This window comes from Rhinopithecus roxellana, chromosome 4 (assembly GCF_007565055.1).
Source record: "Rhinopithecus roxellana isolate Shanxi Qingling chromosome 4, ASM756505v1, whole genome shotgun sequence".
Classification (NCBI taxonomy): domain Eukaryota; kingdom Metazoa; phylum Chordata; class Mammalia; order Primates; family Cercopithecidae; genus Rhinopithecus; species Rhinopithecus roxellana.
In genome coordinates, this window is record NC_044552.1 from 134,906,975 (window position 1) to 134,925,001 (window position 18,027).

General features: G+C 36.8%; 1 protein-coding gene across 1 annotated transcript in view; it reads left to right on the forward strand.

Annotated features, from left to right (window-relative positions):
• VTA1 (vesicle trafficking 1) overlaps positions 1-17,410 on the forward strand; it is an 81,557-nt gene extending 64,147 nt beyond the window's left edge. Inside the window, exons 7-8 of the mRNA XM_010354965.2 lie at positions 188-268; positions 15,156-17,410. Coding sequence (XP_010353267.1) covers positions 188-268; positions 15,156-15,301 — 227 coding nt within the window. The 3' untranslated portion in view covers positions 15,302-17,410. The remainder of the gene's footprint in view (positions 1-187; positions 269-15,155) is intronic.
• Positions 17,411-18,027: the final 617 nt, after the last annotated feature.

Sequence of the window (18,027 nt, forward strand, 5' to 3'; positions counted from 1 at the left end):
AACCCATACACATATGTAAACACTCGATATCCTCCAACATCAAATAAGTATATCCAATTAGAATCCATTGATGTTTCAAGAAAATAAATAAAATAATGAAATTGCCTCATGATTTTTAAGTGCTGCCCTACTGTATAATTAAAAAGTGTAATACTTTTATACCCATTTATGCTTTTCTGATTTGCAGGTGTAGCAAGTAATACTATCCAACCTACTCAACAGACTATACCTGCCATTGATCCCGCACTTTTCAATACAATTTCCCAGGGTAAGTCAGCTGACTGTTTTGTGAGATACATTTATCTCCTGTTTTGGGTTGCTGTTTTGTAATTTTACCTTGACAGTACCATATATTTAAATGTTGTTACTTAAATTTGAATTTCTAGGTAATTTGAAATAAATTTCCTTGAATGCTTATGTTCACTAGATTCTCAAATGAACCAGGATTGTTTGATATTAAAAATACCAACATCCAAAGGTATCCTCTTTTGTTACAGTTATTTTCTTCATGCACTACCGAATATAGAACAGACGTATAGCCAAGGCTGCCATGGAAGCCAATGCTAGATTATATTAATTTAGTTCAAGATTATTGTGAGTTCTCAAACAAATATACGAGAAAAAAACAAACAACCCCATCAAAAAGTGGGGAAAGGATATGAACAGACATTTCTCAAAAGAAGATATTCATACAGCCAACAGACACATGAAAAAATGCTCATCATCACTGGCCATCAGAGAAATGCAAATCAAAACCACAATGAGATACCATCTCACACCAGTTAGAATGGCAATCATTAAGAAGTCAGGAAACAACAGGTGTTGGAGAGGATGTGGAGAAATAGGAACACTTTTACACTGTTGGTGGGATTGTAAACTAGTTCAACCATTATGGAAAACAGTATGGCAATTCCTCAAGGATCTAGAACTAGATGTACCATATGACCCAGCCATCCCACTACTGGGTATATACCCAAAGGATTATAAATTAGTCTACTACAAAGACACATGTACACGTATGTTTATTGCGGCACTATTCACAATAGCAAAGACTTGGAATCAACCCAAATGTCCATCTGTGACAGACTGGATTAAGAAAATGTGGCACATATACACCATGGAATACTATGCAGCCATAAAAAAGGATGAGTTTGCGTCCTTTGTAGGGACATGGATGCAGCTGGAAACCATCATTCTTAGCAAACTATCACAAGAAGAGAAAACCAAACACCGCATGTTCTCACTCATAGGTGGGAACTGAACAATGAGATCACTTGGACTCGGGAAGGGGAACATCACACACTGGGGTCTATCATGGGGAGGGGGGAGGGGGGAGGAGGGAGGGATTGCATTGGGGAGTTATACATGATATAAATGATGAATTGATGGGTGCTGACGAGTTGATGGGTGCAGCACACCAACATGGCATAAGTATACATATGTAACAAACCTGCACGTTATGCACATGTACCCTAGAACTTAAAGTATAATAATAAAAAAAAAAAAAAAGATTATTGTGAGTTCTGATTGTGACTTATCTATCTAAAAAGAAAGGAACTGACCATTATTGAAAATAAAAATCTCTGAGGTTACTTTGGTTGTTTGGTTTACAGGCTAAATGATTGGTTTAAGTATAATCTTTACTTCTCTGATTTTTAGCCCAAATCAGGCATTGTGTTTATTTTGGTCTTTCTCATTCAGACTTTTGTTTTCTTCCTATGTCAGATGATATTTAATCCTTTTATATTTAAAGTGAAGATCTTTTTTGTTTTCTTTTATTTTTTGAGATGGAGTCTCGTTCTGTCGCCAGTCTGGAGTGCAGTGGCACAATCTCAGCTCACTGCAACCTCTGCCTCCTGGGTTCAAGCAATTCTCCTACCTCAACTTCCCCAGTAGCTGGGACTACAGGCGTGCGCCACCATGCCCAGATAATTTTTATATTTTTATTAGAAATGGGGATTCACCATGTTGGCCAGGGGATGGTCTCGATCTCTTGACCTCATGATCCGGCTGCCTCAGCCTCCCATAGTGCTGGGATATTTGGTAAGCTTTAATTGAGCTACCGTGCCCAGCCATTTATTTCTAATAGCTGTTATTAAGTTTCCTCTAATACTGTCTGTCAGTGTGTTTTCACCTCGAATTTTCTGTTCTCCCTGTATGAGTGGGAACTGGCTAATTAAGCCTTCCTGCCTCTCAGCCATGGAATGAGGAGAGCCTTTTGTGGGTGAGCTGGATATCATACCTACCTTAAGAGTCCTAACACTATCTGGGCAGTTTGTTACACAGTTTTAGGGAGATGTTCTTTAAATCTCTTGTCAATTTTCCCTTTTCAGTTTTTTCATTCTTTTTCTCTTCTCTTCTCCTTTTCAATTTTGTGGATTTATTTCCTTTTGTGTTACTTTATCATTTCATTATGGTTTCAGGAGGAAGAATAGTTAATTATATATGCTTAGTCTACCACGTAGAACCAGAAACCTAGAATTCTTTACCCATCTAAACTGTCAGGCAGGTGTTAGGGCAAAATAATTTTTATATATGTAAGAACTCTCACCTTTTGCCTAGCACATACCTTTTTTAAGGAACTTAGGATGTACTCCATCAAGATAAGGGTGGTAATCAAGCAAAAGTGAAATATGGAATATAAGAAATGGTGAAATATACTTCTTTAGATACTCTAAAGAAGAAAGATTCTATGATAGCTTTCCCACATGCTTGGAAAGCAATTGCTCCAAAATTAGAATAGGAAATTGGAGAACTCCCCTCCTTTAAGAAAAGTAACATGAATTTCATGTAATATATAGAATAGAAGCTTCAGAATATGAAAGACATAGATAAGAAGCCGTAGAATCCTGCCAGTAAGAAAAAAAAAAAAAAACTAAAACAAAACATCTAAGAAAAATTTTGATATTATATAAGAAATCTTAATTTGGAAGCAAACAAAAATATGCCTTGATTTTGAACAGTAATAGAATTATGGAATAAAAAAGAAAAGGATTTCATTTGACTTAGACACAAAGAACATTCTCCTTCAAAAGGTACCAGGCTTATGACAAAACATAGAGTACTTCATTCAGGATGAAATATAAACATCAACACTGACATTTTAACATTATACTGGAAGTCCTAGCTAGTGCAGTAAGAAAGGAAAAATAAATAAAAGCTATAAAGATAGGGAAAGAAAAAATAACACTATTTTTGTTCATAGATGACATGATGGTCTGTAGAAAATCTGGAAGAATCAAGCAAAAAACTGATAAGCAATTATAGCTGGATTGCTGTATACATGATTAATATGCAAAAATTAATTGCTTTCCACATAGCACAAAACAAGTGGGATTTCAAATTAAAATACACTGCCATTGTGTTTGTATTTACATAAACACAACAATCGAAAGCAAAGTACCATTTACATTAGCGTTCTACCAAAAATATTCAGGTATAAATGTAACAAAACCCATTACAAGATCTGTATGAGGAAAACTACAAAATGCTGATGAAAGAATCAAAGAATTACATAAATGGAGATTTCATAATCATGCATAAGAAGACTCTGTATTCTCAAGATGTTAGTTCTTCCCAGCTTGATCTATAGATTATGGACAGTTCCCATCAAAATCCCAGCAAGTTATTTGGTGCATATGAACTCCAGCTATCTAAAGTTTATATGGGGTGGTAGAAGACCCAGAATAGTCAACATAGTAGTGAAGGAGAAGAACAAAGTTGGAGGACTGACACCACCTAGACTTCAAAACATAAATCTGCAGTAAATTAGACAGTATGGTATTGGCGGAAGAACAGACAAATAGATCAGTGAGACAGAGAGTCCAAAAAATAGACCCATATAGAAAAAGTCATATGATCTTTGGCAAAGGAGCAAAGGGAATACCATTGAAAAAAGATACTCTTTTCAACAAATGGTGCTGGAATAACAGGACAGTCACATACAGCAAAAAAACAAAAAAGTGAATCTAGACACAGACCTTCCACTCATCTCAAAATTTAACTCAAAATAGTCTGATGCCTAAATTTGAACTCCAAAACTAGGGACTTCTGGTTCCAAAATGGCAATGTAGAAGCATACTGACTTCATTCCCCACCAACAGAAAACAAACAAACAAAAAAAAAAACAAATATACAGCACCGAGATCGACACCAGCAACAACCCAGAGCCCAAGTATGAGGAAGAAATAGTTCCTGGGCCACAGAGAAGTGGAAAAACTCCAGTAGGAGAATCGGACTTCCACTTTCTTGATGCTTCTGCCCTGCCCTTATGTCCACACAGAAAATCTCCGCCACCTCATAATTTCTACACTGGAAGAAGTAAAATTGAAGTGGTCAACCATCGTCCCCACCTTCTTGGGTTCCTTGGCAGGAGACCTGTCCTTGCCTTAACCCACAGGTAGCATCATGACTGCCTGAAGGGAAAATATCACTGAAGACCAGCAGAGACTATTATTCCCAGCCCCAGGGACTTCACTCTGCATCTTGGCCAAAGGAGACACCAAATCAGAGTGGCTGTTCAGCAGTACCAAGCTGCAGGAGGTATATTTCCTAGGTCCTGTAAGCACAAACCCCTACCTAGTCTGCCTTCCCACACTGCCAGTGTAATCCATTTGTGACATTCAGTGCTCCAAACATTTACTAAAACTGAGGGAAACCTGCGCGTACGGCGCCACCTAGAGCTGAAAAGGAGGTAGCGACATAACAGTGAAGATTTGTCAGCAAATACATGCAATAAAAACCAAAACAAGCTGGACAGAGAAAACTGGAATAAATAACTAATTCTTCCAGTGCAAAGACATGGAAAAGACCCACAAGAAACAACAGCAAACAGGGAATCATGACCTTCTCAAAAGGACAAAGCAAAAATCCTGGCCGAGCACGGTGGCTCAAGCCTGTAATCCCAGCACTTTGGGAGGCTGAGGTGGGCGGATTACCTGAGGTCAGGAGTTCAAGACCAGCCTGGCCAACATGGTGAAACACTGTCTCTCTAGTGAAAATACAAACAAAAAAAATTAGCTAGGCGTGGTGATGCATGCCTATAATCCCAGCTACTTGAGAGGGTGAGGCAGGAGAATCACTTGAACTTGGGGGGTGGAGAGTGCAGTGAGCCAAGATCGCCCCCCTGCACTCTCCAGCCTGGGTGGCAGAATGAGACTCCGTCAAAAAAAAAAAAAAAAAAAAAAAAAATCCCGAAACTGACCCTAACAAAACAGCAGTTTGTGAGCTCTCTGACCAAGACTTCAGAATAACAATTTTAAGAAAACTCATTGACCTCTAAGATAATACAGAAAAGCCATAAAGAAATTTGACAGATATTGGAATAATTTTTCAAAACAAAAAATAAAATATTGGAACTGATAAATACATTTGCCAAACTGGAAAAGTCTTTTGAGGCTCTCAACAGCAGAATGAACTAAGCAGAGGAAAAAAAAACAGTGAGCTCCAAGACCAGCTATTTGAAAATACACAGTCAGAGGAGGGAAAAAAGAATGAAAAGGACTGGCTACAAGATATAGACATCTACCTCAGAAGACCAAATCTAAGAGCCACTGATGTTCAAGAGGGAGCTGAACGAGAGGTAGAAAGCTTATTCAAAGAAATAATAACTGAAAACTTTTCAAAACTTGAGAAAGATAAATATCCAGGTACAGGAAGGTCTTTTTTAACACCGAACAGATTCAACCCCCAAATAAGACTACCTAAAGGCATGTAGTAATCAAATGCTAAAGGCCGAGGACAAAGAGAAGGTCCTTAAAACAGCAAAAGGTAAGAAGCAAATAGCATATAAAGGAGCTCCAAGTCATCTGGCGACAGCCTTCTCAACAGGCCAGGAGGGATTGGAACAACATTTTCAAAAAAATCCTATCATCTAAGAATATTGTATCCAGCAAAATTGTCACTTAAATATGAAGGAGAGGTACAGTCTTTCCTAGACACAAAAGCCGACCCATCTTCCAAGAAAAGCTAAGGGGAGTTCTTCAGTCTGAAAGAAAACACTAATGTGCAGAAGAAAACATTTCAAGGTATAAAATCCACTGGTAGAATTAATACTCTCTATAGAATTTTTTAGTATAGAGCAATTTTATAATATAGAGAATAGAGCAGTTAGGCAAAAGAAAGAAAGAAAGTTCATCCAAGTTGAAAAGGAAGAAAACAAATTAGCCTCGTTCACAGATGGCATGATCTTATGCCTATAAAAACCTAAAGACTCCACCAAAAAACTGTTGGAACTGATAAATTTAGTGAAGTTACAGGATACAGAATCAGCATACAAAAATCAGTAGCATTTATAAACACCAACAGCAGATAATCTGAAAAACAAATTAAGAAAGCAATCCCATTTACCACAGCTACAAAAAAATATAAAATACCTGGGAATTGATCTAACTACAGAGATGAGATATCTATGTAAGAAAAACTATATAAAATTCTGATGAATGTAATAGAAGTGGACACATAAAAAATGTAAAGATACTCCATGCTTATGGATTAGAAGAATTGATATTATTAAAATGACAATGCTACCCAAAACAATCTACAGATTCCGTTCAATCCCTATCAAAATGCCAGTGACATTCTTCGCAGAATGACATTTCACCAAAAAATAAGAACCCGAAGATTTATATAGAATGATAAAAGACCCTGAATAGCAAAAGCAGAACTGAGCAAAAAGAGCAGAGCTAAAGGCATCACACTCTGTCTGATTTCAAAATTTACTACAAAGCTATGATAACCAAAACAACATGGTACTGACATAAAACCATACACAGGGACCAGTGGAACAGAACAGAGAATCCTGATATAATTTATGCATTTACAACCAACTCATTTTTGACAAAGGTGCCAAGAACCTACAATAGGGAAAGAACGATCTTTTCAATAAATAATGCTGGGAAAACTGGATAACTATATGCAAAATAATGGAAGTAGACCCCCATCTCTCATGATACACAAAAATCAAATCAAAATGGATTAAAGACTTACATCTGAAACCTCAAATCTAAGACCTGTGAAACTAATACAAGAAAACATTAGAGAAATGCTCCAGGACATTGGTCTATGCAAAGATTTTTTTGTGGAAGACCTCAAAAGCATAGGCAAATAAAGCAGAAATGGCCAAATGGGATTAGATCCAGCTAAAATGTTTCAGCATGGCAAAGGAAAAAACCAACAAAGTGAAAAGACAACCCATGGAATGGGAGAAAATATTCACAATCCATCTATCTGACAAGGGATTAATAACCAGAATATATAAGAAGCTCAGACAACTCAATAGCAAAAAACAAATAATACAATTTAAAAATGGACAAAAGATCTAACATTTCATATATGAAATGTCAAGTATATGAAAAAATGCTCAACATCACTAATCGTCAGAGAAATACAAATCAAAATCACATTGCAGTATCATTTTACCCTAGTTAAAATGGCTCATACCAAAAGACAGGCATAGAGAACAGTGCAGAGGTTTCTCAAATAACTAAAAATAGAAGTACCATATGATTCAACAATTCCAAAGGAAAATCCAAAAGAGGAAATCAATATGCTGCAAGAAATCTACACTCTCATGTTTATTGCAGCACTATTCACAGTAGCCAAAAATGGAATCAACCTAAATGACCATCAGTGGATGAATGAATAAAGAAAATGTGGTATATATACACAATGGAATATTATTCAACCAAAAAAATAAAAGAATTATATTATTTGCAGCAACATAGATAGAACTAGAGGTCATCGTTTTAAATAAAATAAGCCAAGCCCAGAAAGACACATATCATATGTTCTCACTCACATGTGGGAGCAAAGAAAGGTGGATCTCATGAAAATAGAGAGTAGATTGGTGGTTACCAAAGGCTAGGAAGGAAAGGGGGAAGGCGTGGAGGATGAAAATGGAAAAAAAAGAATATACGTGTTTTTATTACCACTGAAATGCATGCTTTGAAATTATAAAGATGGCAAATTATATATGAATACTTTACCTTAATAAAAATAAGTTTAAGAAGTAAGTAAAATGCGAAACTATAAAACCTCTGAAAGATAGCAAAGAGAAAATCCAGATGACCCTGGGCTGAGCAAAGACTTTTTAAATGCATGATCCATAAAAGAAAGAAATGATAAGGCAGATTTCATTAAGATTAAAATTTTCTGCCCTTCTAAAGATGCTGTCAAGAAAATGAAAAGACAAGCCACAGACTGAGAGAAAACATTGCAAAAGGCTTATCTGATTAAGGACTGTTAACAAAACATACATAAAACTCCTAAAAAACAATAACACAGACAACCCTCTTTTAAAATTAGCAAAAGGCCTTTACAGTCACCTCACCAAAGAGGATATACAAATGGAAAGCAGACATATGAGAAGATACTTCACCGCATATATCATCAGGAAAATGCAAATTAAAACGATGAGATACCACTACACACCTGTTAGAATGGCCAAAATGTACAACATTGACAACACCAAATGCTGGTGACGATGTGGAACCACAGAAACTCTCATTCATTGCAGGTAGGAATGCAAAATGATACAGCCACTTTAACAGTTTGGCAGTTTCTTACATAACTAAATATATTTACTTTAGGATCCTGCAGTTGTGTCCTTGGTATTTACCTAAATGAGTTTAAAACATATATTCACATGAAAACCTGCAAGCAAAGGTTTATAGCAGCTCTGTTTATAATTGCCGAAACATGGATGGAACCAAGATTATCTTGCTGTAGGTGAATGGATAAATAAACTGCAGTACATCTAGACAATGGGATATTATTCAGTGCTAGAAGGAAATGAGCTATCAAGCTATGAAAAGACATGGAGGAAACTTAAATGTATATTACAAAGTGAAATTTTAAAAAGCTATATACTGTATAATTTCAAGTATGTGACATTCTGAAAAAGGCAAACAATAGAAGAGGTAGAAGATCAGTAGTTGTCAAGAGTTAGGGGGAGAGGGAGGGATGAATGAGTGGATCACAGAGAAGTTTTAGGGCAGTGAATCTGTTTTGCATGACACTGTGTATTAGTCTGTTCTCATATTGCTATAAAGAACTACCTGAGACTGGTAATTTATGAAGAATAGAGGTTTAAGATTCACAGTTACACAGGCTTAACAGTAAGCATGACTGGGAGGCCTCAGGAAACTTAAATCATGGCGAAAGGTGAAGGAGAAGCAGGCATCTTCCTCACATGGCAGCAGGAGACAGGGAAGGGGGAAGTGCCACACACTTTTAACCATCAGATCTCATGAGACCTCACTATCACAAGAACAGCAAGGGGGACATCCACCCCCATGATCCAGTTACCTCTCACCAGGCCCCTCCTTCAGTTCAACATGAGGTTTGGGCAGGGACACAAGTCCAAATCATATCATTCTGTTCCTAGCTCCTCCCAAATCTCATGCCCTTCTCATATTGCAAAATGCAAGTATCTCTTCTCAGTAGTGCACCAGTCTTAACTTGTTTCAGCATTAACTCAAAAGTTTATAGTCCAGACTCTCACCTGAGACAAGGTAAGTCCTTTCCACCTATGAGCCTGTAAAATCAAAAGCAAGTTAGTTACTTCCAAGATACAGTGAGGATGCAGGCATTGGGTAAATGCTCCCATTCCTAATGGGAGAAATTGGCCAAAACAAAGGGGCTGCAGGCACCATGCAAGTCTGAAACCGACCAGGGCAGTCATTCAATCGTAAAGCTCCAAAATAATCTCCTTTGACTCCATGTCTCACATCCAGGTCATGCCAATGCAAGAGGTGGGCTCCCAAGGCCTTGGGCAGCTCCACCCCTGTGGCTTTGCAGGGTACAGCCCCCTTGGCTGCTTTCACAAGCTGGTGTTGAGTGTCTGTGGCTTTTCCAGGTGCATGATGTAAGCTGTCAGTAGGTCCACCATTCTGGGGTCTAGAGGATGGTGGCCCTCTTCTCACAGCTCCACTAGGCAGTGCCCCAGTAGGGATGCTGCATGGGGGCTCCAACCCCACATTTATTCTCTGCACTCCTCTGGTAGAGGTGCTCCATGAGTGCTCCACCAGTGCAGCACACTTTTGCCTGGACATCCAGGCATTTTCATACATTCTTTGAAATCTAGGCAAAGGTTCTCAAACCTCTGCTCTTACCTTCTGCACACCTATAGGCCCAACACCATGTGGATGCCACCAAGGCTTGGGGCTTATACCCTCTAAAACCATGGCCCAAGCCACACCTTGGCCCCTTTTAGCCATGGCTGGAGCTGGACCAGCTGGGGTGCCATGTCCCAGGGCTGCACAGAGCAGCTGGCCCTGTATCTGGCTCATGAAACCATTTTTTCTTTCTAGGTCTCCAAGCCTGTGATGGCAGGGTCTGCCATGATGGTCTGTGAAATGCCCTAGAGACATTGTCCCCCACTGTCTTGGCTGTTAACATTTGGCCCCTCTTTACTTATGCATAGGCTTGTATTTTGCCCCAGAAAATAGGTTTTTCTTTTGTACCACATGGTCAGGCTGCACATTTTCCAAACCTTTATGCTCTGCTTTTTAAATATAAGTTCTAGTTTCAGATAATCTGTTCATGCATATGAGCGTATACTTTTAGAAACAGCCAGGTCACCTCTTGAATGCCTTGCTGCTTAGAAATTTCTTCCGCCAGATACCCTAAATCATCTCTCTCAGTTTCAAAGTTCCACAGATCTCTAGGGCAGGGGCAAAATGCCTCCAGCCTCTTGGCTAAAGCGTGGCAAAAATGACCTTCCTCCAGTTCCCAATAAGTTCCTCATCTCCATCTGAGACCACCTGAGGCTGGATGCACTTCATTGTCCATATCATTATCAGCATTTTGGTCAAAATCATTCAACAAGTCTCTAGGAAGTTTCAAACTTCCCCACATCTTCCTGTCTTCTTCTGAGCCTTCCACACTGTTCCAGCCTCTGCCTGTTACCCAGTTCCAACATTGCTTCTACATTTTCAGGTATTTTTATAGCAGTGCCTCACTCCCTGTACCAATTTTCTATATCAGTCTGTTTTCACAGTGCTATGAAGAAGTACCTGAGACTGAGTAGTTTATGAAGAAAAGAGATTTAATTGACAGTTCCACAGGCTGCACAGGAAGCATGACTGGGAGGTTTCAGGAAACTTACAGTCATGTGGAAGGCAAAGGGGAAGCAGGCACCTTCTTCACACGGCAATAAGAGAATGAAGGGGGAGGTGCCACACACTTTTAAACCATCAGGTTTCATGAGAACTCACTGTCACAAGAACAGCAAGGGAGACATCCACCCCCATGATCCATTCACCTCCTACCAGGCCTCTCCTCCTATTCAAAAGGAGATTTGAGTGGGGACACAAATCCAAACCATATCACACTATAACAATAAATATATGTCATTATAAATTTGTCCAAACTCATGGAATGCACAACATCAAGAGTAAACCCTAACATGGACTCTGGGTAATACTGATGGATCAATGCAGATTCATCAATTGTGACAAATGTGCCACTCAAGTTGGGGAGTTTAATAATGGAGGAAGCTATGCATGGTGGGGAAGAGAAGATAAGGGAAATCTCTGTACCTTCCTCCCAACTTTTCTGTGAACTTAAAACTGCTCTAAAAAATAAAGTGTTTTTTAAAAAATAGTGCATTTATAATCACTGTGACTACCATTACCACCGCTTCTAGTACTTCTTATATCCCTTTTCTGCTACATATTTCTCCTTAGTGCTTAGTACTTAATCACCTTTTAATGCATATATGTGTGATATTAATGGATATTAAATATATTGTAATGAATTTGTGGCTGACTCTGGAGAGTGGGATTGCATAGGTAGGTATTTGAAGCACAGTGTTTACTTTTTTTACTTTTACATCTCTGAATAGTATGAGAGTGTGAATGACAACTTACCTCATAAAGTTTTTTGAGCATTGGCTGGGCGTGGTGGCTCACACCTGTAATCCCAGCACTTTGGGAGGCCGAGGCAGGCAGATCACAAGGACAGGAGATCAAGACCATCCTGGCTAACACGGTGAAACCTTGTCTCTACTAAAAAAAAAATACAAAAAATATTAGCCAGGTATGGTGGTGGGCACCTGTAGTCCCAGCTACTCGGGAGACTGAGGCAGGAGAATGGTGTGAACCCAGGAGGTGGAGCTTGCAGTGAGACGAGATTGCGCCACTGCACTTCAGCCTGGGTGACAGAGCGAAACTCTGTCTCAAAAAAAAAAAAAACAAAAAAAAAAGGTTTTTGAGCATTAAGTGATATAATATCTGAATAGTATTTAGCACAGCCCTTGACATAATGAAATTCTGCCTGTATGCATTACTACTGTCGTTGAAATTGTTAAGTGACATCTTTTAGCAATGCCTGTATGTATGAAGGTTCTGTCTGTGTCCTGTGCATTCCATCCAAGTCAAAGGATAATAGAGTATACCAGAATGAGATCATCCAAGGCCTTTGACATAAGAATTTCTAGAACTATATAGTAAAATTGGAAAGAGCCTCTAAAGACTCATTTTGGAGATTATTTACAAGTGTTCTATCCTCTCTTATGACGTTAGATATATCAACCTTGGAAATGGATGCTTATGTCAACTGGGCACACAATGTTTTCTCTTCACACCAAGTAATGTTATCTTTGATCCAGTGCTGACCCAGGCTCTCTTTGCCACTGTAGTAGAGAATTTAACTGATAGTTCTAGCTCTCTTCTGCCTGATCTTGTCCTGACCTCTGAAGAGATGAAGCTTTCTTATATATAGATGGTCCTGTCTGCAACTCATCTGGAACTTATAAGCTAAAATTTCAGAAGAGAGATATATTAGGCAACCCCTCTAATCTTTGAAACATCTTTAGGGTCCACTTGCACATACTGTGGTTCTGATTATGGCCTCTAGTAAATGTTAATGATAGAAAAACAGCTTTTATTTTGGTGCATTAAGCTTATATTGACCATTTTGAGTATAAAATCAGATAAACTGAAATTTAACACTTGTTCTCTTTCTGAAATGTGTTTACCCTTATATATTTTTTGTTTGTTGAGTTTTTAAATGCTAATTTTAAAGACTCATAATTAGGTGGCATTTTATTTTTACTTAGTTTAAGAATTTAATTCATATTTTATTAATGAATTGTAGACTACTATATTTTTAAAATAAAGGAGAGCCTATGTGTTACAAAATAGCAAGTAACATGGTTTTTTAGCTTATATTTTTCATTGTTGAAAATAAATCTAATATCTGTCTATGAATTACATTTTGGATCTAAATCTATACACTGGTTGTTATTTAGTTCTTGCATTTTATATATGAGTTATATAATTAGTTATGCATGTCTGTAAACTATATATTTTATAATTATATTTTTCTGTTAATATATTTTCATTCACATTTTATAAATATTGAAATTATTTCACAAAAATACTATATTTGTGTTTTAAAATAATTTAATCCTTAGTAGATAAGTTTATAAAACAAAAATAGTAACAGAGATCTTGCCTTTTTACCTTATTAATAAGTGATACATCAGCCAAACAGTGCTAAAGCCAATGCTGTAGAAATAAGATTAATCTGACCATTACGGCCTTCTTTCAGCACGTCCAGTAAATTCTGGATGGATGCCCTGTATATTTAAAAGAGTGCCCTGAGACAGGAGAGACTTAAAGCACAAAATGTAGCATTAAAGTAAACTCAATTTTCAACGATGTTTTCTCACCTAGACAGCATATGTAGGGTAAATATATTTTGAAAAACCATTAAAGAATCTGGTAGGTATTTTTCAAGATCAGAAATATGAACTGGAGCATACCTGACTAAATTGTAAACAGAACTGCAGGATAGCTGATGTTTACATTTAATGGGCAACAAACGCCAAGTCAGTAACCTCTATTAAAATTGGAATCGGTAATCCCTGATTCACAACAGTGAAGGCCAAATTTTATGTAATCTTAAATACTACTAGTTCAACAAATATTCGAAGACTTACTGTGGTACCCTACACTAGTAAATATATGTGTATTTTAAAATCTGCAATTAATGTTTAATTCTATATGAACTTAGTTTTAAAATAGACTAAATAATTTAAAATATAACTTTTTCATATTCATGCAGTGAAGTTACTGAGTACCTACAGATGCCTGGCACTGTGCTGGAAACTGTAGCATATATTGTTTCAGTACTCTTTTTTGAAAATTTTATAAAGCAATAATTTGGATCAGAATATTGTATCAGCTTGCCTGGAGTTGCTACCTACTTTGAAATCTTTGAAATGCTGTGTGTGTGTATACACACACACAGCATAAAATATATACATATGGCAAAATTAAAAGCAACTAAATGAAGTCATTCTATTTATCAGTGCAGTCTTGCACTTATTTCAAACAGAATTGAAATATGTTATCTGCTTGTTATATTCTATGCCTCCCAGCCTTCTGATTAGTACTCCTTAGAATTCTCATAAAAATTTCCAAAGAAAATGGTGGTTATTTCAAAAGACAAGATATAATGTCCATTTTTAATTTTGTCTTTAGAAATGTATATTCAAGGAAATTTGCATCTTAGATTAAATGAAATGTTTTTAATTTTTTGTTACTGAAATTGTTTAGTTGGGCCCTACATATTCATCATACGTATAACTAGGAAACTTGCTAAGAATAAATTTTAGAGAAATAATATGTAATGGTTGTTTAATTGCATATTTCAGTGATATAAAATTTAAGAAACCTTAAGAGATTTTTACATAGATGGCACAAAAATGTAAAATATTTTCATGCTTAAAATAAGCTAAGCAACCTGGTTTTCTTTACATAAAGTTTGTTATTCACTTTTTTTTTATTGAAGGGGATATTTATATTCCAGCTCAAATGAGGGTTGAATTGGTTTAGTCTGTGTGTATTGTTCCATGAAGAGAAAGGCTGAGTGATTCTAGCATAGACACCAAAGCTACTATCCTTGTTTGTCCTTATTGCTTCTTGAAGGAAAATCTTATTCATCTAAGTGTCTATGGTTTATTTTAGTAATAAAAAGACAATTGAAAAGAATGAAGAAAATGTATCAAAGTTCTTATGAGATTGACTAAAACTACGGTTTTTACATAGCCTTAAATATATTTTTTAATCTTAAACATAAGCATTTGCCCAACCTTACAGAACACTTTTTATATTCTTATAAATATCTTGATTTTTTTTTTCTTCTAGGGGATATTCGTCTAACCCCAGAGGACTTTGCTAGAGCTCAGAAGTACTGCAAATATGCTGGCAGTGCTCTGCAGTATGAAGATGTAAGCACTGCTGTACAGAATCTACAAAAGGCGCTCAAGTTACTGACGACAGGCAGAGAATGAAGCCTTTGTATAACAGACCCATGTATTTTTGGCATGAGGAACTAACAGTCCATTACTCTATCTTCAGCCTATCAGGATCACAGTTTTAAGGAAGACTTGGTTTCGTTTAATATGACAATGAAATCTGTGTGTATCAGATTTTTATTGAAGCATTCATCAGCAGCCTCAACCAGTTTTCATTGTCCATTTAGTAGATTCAGTCATCTCTGAGTATATAGGGCTGATGTCAGCAATACCCTAAAAATTCCCATTGAACCCTGCTTCAACAAATGAAAACACACCTCTATAAAACGTATACTGGGAATAACCTTTGTATTTACATACATTAGGGGAATTTTTTGAAATCTTTAATGTTTGGACAAACAGATGATATTACTTTGCTATAAAATTATAAATGTAACTTTTAATAAAGATTGCCAGAATATTCTAAATTAGAAATTATGTTTTTGTTTCCCTCAAGACATAAAACAAATATGAACATTCTAAACTGCTGGATTAATCTGAAAAGACATTCAGTTCAATTTTATTTTTTATTCTCATGTTAAATATAACTCCATTAAAAGTTTAGTATTTCATGGGAGAAAATACGATAAGGTAAAGAGGTAGAATCACTTTCAGACTTACGAATAATGTTGATTTCCCAACTGCTTTACCTTATCAAAGCATAAGATGAATTGGTATTTGCTGCAGTAGGCAGTTTGACTGCATGTATTAGAGAATGAAAAGCAGATACTTGCCTGGAAACTTGGTGCTTTAAATTAAGGTACTCCTCTGCTGCTGTAGAATGGATTCCACACAGTGGATAGCTATGGATGATTCAGAATATTACGTTTAGATTCCCATTTGTTAAGTTTATAAGTTTTGTGGGGAATTATGAACTTACTGTGTACCACCTTCATTTGTACTGTGTGAAAAATAAATACAAGGATTCATTTAGCTAATTCAACTTACTACAAAGACAAATGTCTGTTTTTATTTGCCTGCTAGAATTGTCTTTTTTAAAAGTCATTTTTATTTATAGGAATATGGGTGTTTCTATAGGAAGAGACAGTTTTTTTGTTGTTGTTGTTTTTAAAGATAAATTTGACAAAGTTACCTGAAATTTATCTGGTCCATTTTATTCATGCTACTAAGATGGAAATCTTTAAACACAAGGGTGAGCAAGCTTTGGCCCATGGATTGGCCACCTGTTAATGTAAATAAAGTTTCTTTGAAACAAGCCTATACTCATTCATTTATGTTTTGTCTGTGGTTGCTTTCACAACTGCAGAGTTGTATGGCTTGCAAGTCCGAAAACATTTACTGTTTGGCCCTCTAAGAAAAAGACACCTAGTCTAATGGCCTGTTTGGGAAAAAACGCATCACTAACTCATAATCATTTATATCCATTATTTTCTGCATAAATGTAATGCTATTGTACAAGGTTTGGTAGAATAAATATTCAGACTGACTATTCTAAATTATCACAAAAATATCCCCAAAAAACATGCCTCCTAAAAAACATTTTCCTATCTTTTACAAGATGTATGAACATTTGTAGGGTTCCACATTTGCATCTAGAAATCCAGTGCTCTTCAGAACGTTACTAGATCGCCAGGATGACCTTTAGTGTTATACGATGTTCAGCAAATTTTAATTTAAACCTTGGTATGTCTGGACACTAAAAAGTAAACCTATCACCTCCTATTTCATACCGTACCTTTTGGTTCCCAGTTGGGAGAGCACATGAAGGGAAGGAGATGATATAGAAACTATGGAGTTCACTGATAGTGGGCTGCATGGTGTGACAGAGCCCTTCTCTGTAAAATGGAAATGACACCACTAGCCATCTCAATAGTTAACGAGAATTAAAAGAGACAGTACCCGAAGTGCTTAGTACCTTGGTAGCATTTCATAAATGTTTAGTGTCAATAGTAATGCTCTAGTAATGTAAATTGTTAATAATTTATTTCCCAAGTATCAGGAAATCCCAGTTGTCTATGTGGCCCAGTGCTTAAAAATGCTTTCTTGCATGAGGGGATTGAACTATACAATGTTTGTTAACTTTGTATTTGTATTTTTTCCTATAAAATGTTACAGTAAAATTAGGAGATGTGTTCTGATGTAACAATAGGATGAGCAATTTTCATCTATTCCTTCAATATATATTTACTGAATAGCTACTATGTGCCTGGTATTGTTCTTTGCAAGCAGAAACAGCAGGGAAAAAAAGGTCCCTCCGTCACAGAGTTTAACGTTCTAAAAGGCAGGAAATAGATAATAAAATATACAGTACATTTCATCAGTGGCTCTCTGAGTGTGATTGGAAATACAAATCTTGGGCCCCACATGTCCTACCCAATCAGAAACTCTAGGGATGGGTCCCAGCCTTCTGAGTTTTAAGAGACACTTAAGGTGGTCCCTAAAATTTGAGTGGTGTAGTTCTACCCAAATTAGAAATGTTGCAAGTCTGAGAACAGATTCTCCTGAAACTGGTTCTCAAAGGTGTGGTGTCTGGATGACCGGCATCAGCATCACTTGCGAACTTTAAAGTTCTGGGGACCACACTATGGGAACTTCTGTATTAAATAGTGATAAATGCTATGGAGGAAACATTGAGGACAGAATAGGAGATGTTTACGTGTGTACAGACATATGCATATTTCAATAGGATAGCCAGCGTAGACCTCCCCGAGGTAACATTTGAGCAAAGAAGGAAAAGAGTAGTTAGGCAGATACATACATAG